General features: G+C 41.3%; 1 protein-coding gene across 1 annotated transcript in view; it reads right to left on the bottom strand.

Annotated features, from left to right (window-relative positions):
- Nucleotides 1-646: 646 nt before the first annotated feature.
- FCRL4 (Fc receptor like 4) overlaps nucleotides 647-6,000 on the bottom strand; it is a 38,327-nt gene continuing 32,973 nt past the window's right edge. The window contains 2 exon segments of the mRNA XM_055586692.1: nucleotides 647-832; nucleotides 931-962. Coding sequence (XP_055442667.1) covers nucleotides 653-832; nucleotides 931-962 — 212 coding nt within the window. The 3' untranslated portion in view covers nucleotides 647-652.

Genomic DNA, 6,000 nt, shown 5'->3' with positions numbered 1-6,000 from the left:
TTCAAATTTAGGTTTTCCAGGTTGTTACTTAACTTTTTACATTTGTTGTATTTCTTGTCTCCAGTGTTAAAAATCTTTGCCCCTAATAACATTAATGTAATCAGGTTTTGCTTTTGGAAGCTCAGTCTAGAGCCTGCTTCTCCAGCTCTTCAAATGATTTTTCAAAGTAGCCAATATAAACTTTTTAATTCCTTTATCTGTAAACCACTTGAAATGGATTCTTTTGTCTGCAACTGAATCTTGACAGGCAGTGTAAGCAGAAGGGATGGACCTGTGCTTTGCTTGTGAAGTATGCATGCAGCCACTCATAGTGAAACCAATTGATGCAACCTACTCCCCACAGGGAGAGTTGCTGAATATGTATTAAACAGAGACCTGATTCACTCAGTCCTTTCTATCTAGGTACAAATCCCAATTCTTCAAAATTTGTCCTTCTGTTTTTCTACAGCAGTCTTTCTCCCTCTCCTGAAATCAGATAGTAAGGAGCACATTAGGTTAGGCTCAGAGAAGGTATATAGGCTTCTCTCTTGACCGTGGATCTTGGTCATTTCAATGTAGTCTCTGAGGGGTCTTCCCATCACTGCCTCAGACTGGATGAATCAGAAGTCCTTGGAGTGAACGCACATGGGCAAGAAGAACTGGAAAGCTGGGACTAGTTGGCCGCTCCAGAGTCCTCAAGGACTGCACTAAGCTGGGTCTTTGGATCAGAGACAAGTCGTATAAGTAGGATATTCTCATAACTTTCCATGGCATCTTCATCTTTAGAGCTGACCTTTCCAGCTGAATCATCTCAGAGCTGTGTCTTCACTTCAGAGTAGACAATTGAGACATGCTGGGGTGGAAAAAAGATAGAAGAAGAACTGGAAGGAGAGGGAATGTGGGGTGATAGGTAGTAATGGGAGAGAAAAACAGTCAGGAAATGAAACTCACCTGGTCTTCTAGAGATGTTCTGAAGGTATTGGCTGTGGAAAAAAAGAAAACCACAGGGTGATGAATGTTTGGATCCACTCCAAACCCAGTCTTCTAGCTTATTTCCCAGAATCTGGGAGTCATTGGGCTTTCTGCATTGATTGTCATTTTCTCTTCTCTGCCACCTAACACCTTCTACAACACAAGTGATCTTGTTTTACCATTTCTTAACCCAATCCTCTGGATGTTCTTTGGAAGCTCCATTGATCTATAAAGTTCTCCCTCAATACCACAAAGAGAAACCTCACTCCCTTTCTTTACCAGATGCTAAGAGATAATTTCTCTCTTAGTTTCAATTATTGCCTCTCTTAATTTACAGCACCTCCATCTCACCAATCGCAAAGTCCAACCCCTGCTTTTTCTGCAAGTTCACACTAGAATCCTTTAAATGTATGCCCTGAGGGAAAAACTGTCTTACATTATCATGTTCTGGTTTTGATTTGATTGCCAAAGTTTCTTGGAGATGGAGCCGCAGTAAGAGAAAACTTTCAGTTCAGTTCAGTTCAGTCGCTCAGTCGTGTCCGACTCTTTGCGACCCCATGAATCGCAGCACGCCGGGCCTCCCTGTCCATCACCAACTCCCGGATTTCACCCAGACTCACGTCCATCGAGTCAGTGATGCCATCCAGCCATCCTCTGTCATCCCCTTCTCCTCCTGCCCCCAATCCCTCCCAGCATCAGGGTCTTTTCCAATGAGTCAACTCTTCGCATCAGGTGGCCAAAGTACTGGAGTTTCAGCTTTAGCATCATTCCTTCCAAAGAAATCCCAGGGCTGATCTCCTTCAAAATGGACTGGTTGGATCTCCTTGCAGTCTAAGGGACTCTCAAGAGTCTTCTCCAGCACCACAGTTCAAAAGCATCAATTATTTGGCACTCAGCCTTCTTCACAGTCCAACTCTCACATCCATACATGACCACAGGAAAAACCATAGCCTTGACTAGATGAACCTTTGTTGGCAAAGTCATGTCTCTGCTTTTGAATATGCTATTTAGGTTGGTCATAACTTTCCTCCCAAGGACTAAGCGTCTTTTAACTTCATGGCTGCAATCACCATCTGCAGTGATTTTGGAGCCCAAAAAAATGAAGTCTGACACTGGTTCCACTGTTTCCCCATCTATTGCCCATGAAGTGATGGGACCAGATGCCACGATCTTAGTTTCCTGAATGTTGAGCTTTAAGCCAACTTTTTCACTCTCCACTTTCACTTTCATCAAGAAGCTTTTTAGTTCCTCTTCACTTTCTGCCATAAAGGTGGTGTCATCTGCATATCTGAGGTTATTGAGATTTCTCCCGGCAATCATGATTCCAGCTTGTGCTTCTTCCAGTCCAGCGTTTCTCATGATGTACTCTGCATAGAAGCTAAATAATCAGGGTGACAATATACAGCCTTGATGAACTCCTTTTCCTATTTGGAACCAGTCTGTTGTTTCATGTCCAGTTCTAACTGTTGCTTCCTGACCTGCATAAAAATTTCTCAAGAGGCCGGTCAGGCGGTCTGGTATTCCCATCTCTTTCAGAATTTTCCACAGTTTATTGTGATCCACACAGTCAAAGCCTCTGGCATAGTCAATAAAGCAGAAATAGATGTTTTTCTTGAACTCTCTTGCTTTTTCCATGATCCAGCGGATGTTGGCAATTTGGTCTCTGGTTCCTCTGCCTTTTCTAAAACGAGCTTGAACATCAGGAAGTTCACGGTTCACATATTGCTGAAGCCTGGCTTGGAGAATTTTGAGCATTACTTTACTACCGTGTGAGATGAGTGCAATTGTGTGGTAGTTTGAGCATTCTTTGGCATTGCCTTTCTTTGGGATTGGAAAGAAAACTGACCTTTTTCGGTCCTGTGGCCACTGCTGAGTTTCCAAATTTGCTGGCATATTGAGTGCAGCACTTTCACAGCATCATCTTTCAGGACTTGAAAGAGCTCAACTGGAATTCCATCACCTCCACTAGCTTTGTTCGTAGTGATGTTTTCTAAGGCCCACTTGACTTCACATTCCAGGATGTCTGGTTCTAGGTCAGTGATCACACCATTTCTCACATCCTCCTTATTAAACATAAAGAATCTCAGAGCAGATAGAATCATGAGAACTATATAGTAATTTTATGGAGGGATAGAGCCTGGGAAAAAGGATACATCCTGGGATACTCTATTTTTCACCATATTTTTTCCATGGATCTTTTGGGGTTACAGATCTTTTTAATGACCAAATAGAAGCTATGTACTGTCTCCCTGGAATAATAGACATATCCAAGGAACTGCATGCAATTTCAGGGCCTTCATGCAAACACTCAGGCACTGGTGAAGAAATATTGCTACAGATCATCAACACAGAAAGTGCCTGAAATATAACTCATCCACCAATACAGTGCTCAGCTTCAAGGGTGTTTTGACAAATATGTCAAAGACAGTGTGAAGAGCAGCAACTGATCAAGGTGACTCGATAAGAAGCACCCAATTAACCCAATCAAATTGGTGGCAATTCTAATTCTATCATTCAAAAGATCCTGATTAGTGAGGATGGCTGAGAAATCAGTGACAGACAAAGCAGGTGTTCAGAGGATATGCATTAGTCAAATATAGCAATAGGCACTATATGCAGCAAATATTATAGTACAACAGAAGACTTAGTCTTCATTGGATTTGGGACCTTGCAGAAGTCCTAAACCTCATTTGTAAACCAAGTTCAGGATCAGCTTACAATTGAAATTTCTACTAGACACAAGGATACTGAAAAGGCAACTTACAAGATGGAAGAAAACACTTGCAAACCATAATATCAGATAAGAGATTCATATGCAAAATATATAAGGAATTCATACAACTCAACAGCTAAACTAACAATAATAACAACCCAATTTTAAAATGGGCAAAGGATCTGAAGAGATGTTTCTCTAAAGAAGACATACAAATGGTCAGCAGTTATTGAAAAGGTGCTCAACATCAGTAATCATCAGTGGAATCAAAACCAGAGTGAGATATCACATCACACCTGTTAGGAGGGCTATCATTAAAAAGATAAAAGATAACAAGAGTTGGCAAGAAAAAAAAAAAAAGAGTTGGCAAGGATGTGGAGAAAAAGGAAGTCTGGAACACTGTTGGTGAGAGTGTAAATTGGTACTGTTAATATGGAAAACTGTATGGAGTTTCTTAAACAGTTAAAAATAAAACTACTGTATGATCCAGCAATTCCACTTCTAAGTACATACCCAAAGGAATTGAAATTAGGATCTTGAATAGATCAGAGCAAGATATAGAAACAACTTAAAAGTTTATTGGTGGATGAATGAAAACAGAAATATGATACACACACACAGACATACACACACACATACAATGGAATATTATTCCACCTTAAGAAAGAAGGAAATCCTGTCATTTGTGACAACACAGTTCGATCTGGAAGACATTATGCTAAGAAAAATAAGCCAGATACAGAAGGACAAATATTGTATTTTTTTCAAACTCACAGAAGCAGAGTAGAATGGTGGTTACAAGGAGCTTGGGGAAAGGAAACTAGAAGTAAGGCTCAAAAGGTGCAAAGTTTGAGTTATCAAGGATGAATACATTCTGGAGATATACTGTGTAGTAAGAAGGGAAGTGGAAGGCAAAGGAGAAAGGAAAAGATATACCCAACTGAATGCAGAGTTACAGAGAATAACAAGGGGAGATAAGAAGGCCTTCTTAAGGAAACAGTGCAAAGAAATAAAGGAAAACAATACATGGGAAAAACTAGAGATCTCTTCAAGAATACTAGAGATATCAGGGAATATTTCATGCAATAAAGCACAATAAAGGACAGAAACAGCAAGGACCTAATAGAAACAGAAGAGATTAAGAAAAGGTGGCAAGAATATACAGAACTGTGCAAAAAAAGCTCTTAATGACCCAGATAACCATGATGGTGTGGTCACTCACCTAGAGCCAGACATCCTGGAATGTGAAGTCAAGTGGACCTTAGGAAGCATACTACGAACAAAGCTAGTGGAGGTGACGGAATTCCAGCTGAGCCATTTCAAATCCTAAAAGATGATGCTGTTAAAGAGCTGCACTCAATATGCCAGTTGCTGCTGCTAAGTTGCTTCAGTCGTGTCTGACTCTGTGCGACCCCATAGATGGCAGCCCACCAAGCCCCCCCATCCCTGGGATTCTCCAGGCAAGAACACTGGAGTGGGTTGCCATTTCCTTCTCCAATGCATGAAAGTGAAAAGTGAAAATGAAGTCGCTCAGCTGTGTCCGACTCCTAACGACCCCATGGACTGCAGCCTGCCAGGCTCCTCCGTCCATGGGATTTTCCAGGCAAGAGTACTGGAGTGGGGTGCCATTGCAATATGCCTTCTCCGCAATATGCCAGCAAATATGGAAAATTCAACAATGGCCACAGGACTGGGAAAGGTCAGCTTTCATTCCAATCCCAAAAAAGGACAATGCCAAAGAATGTTCCAACTCTTGTACAATTGCCCTCATTTCACATGCTAGCAAGATTATGCTCAAAATCCTTCAAGCTAGGCTTCAGCAGTACATGAACCGAGAACTTCCAGATGTACAAGCTGGATTTAGAAAAGGCAGAAGAACTAGAGATCAAATTTCCAACATCTGCTGGATCATAAAGTGAAAGTGAAGTCGCTCAGTCATGTCCGACTCTTCGCTACCCCATGGACTGTAGCCTACCAGATTCCTCCGTCCATGGGATTTTCCAGGAAAGAGTACTGGAGTGGGTTGCCAATTCCTTCTCCAAGAAAAAACAAAGGAATTGCAAAAAAAATCTTTTTCTGCTTCAATGACTATGCTAAAGGCTTTGACTGTGTGGATCACAAGAAACTGTGGAAAATTCTTAAAGAGATGGGATTATCAGACCACCTTACCTGTATCCTGAGAAGTCTGTATGTAGGACAAGAAGCAACAGATCCAGACATGGAACAACAGACTGGTTCAAAATTGGGAAAGGAGTACATCTAGGCCATATATTGTCACTCTGCTTAATTAACTTAAATGCAGAGTACATCATATGAAATGCTGAGCTGGATGAAGC

This window comes from Bubalus kerabau, chromosome 6 (assembly GCF_029407905.1).
Source record: "Bubalus kerabau isolate K-KA32 ecotype Philippines breed swamp buffalo chromosome 6, PCC_UOA_SB_1v2, whole genome shotgun sequence".
NCBI lineage: Eukaryota > Metazoa > Chordata > Mammalia > Artiodactyla > Bovidae > Bubalus > Bubalus kerabau.
Note: the sequence above shows the minus strand (reverse complement) of the source record. Positions and strands in the feature narration are given on the sequence as shown.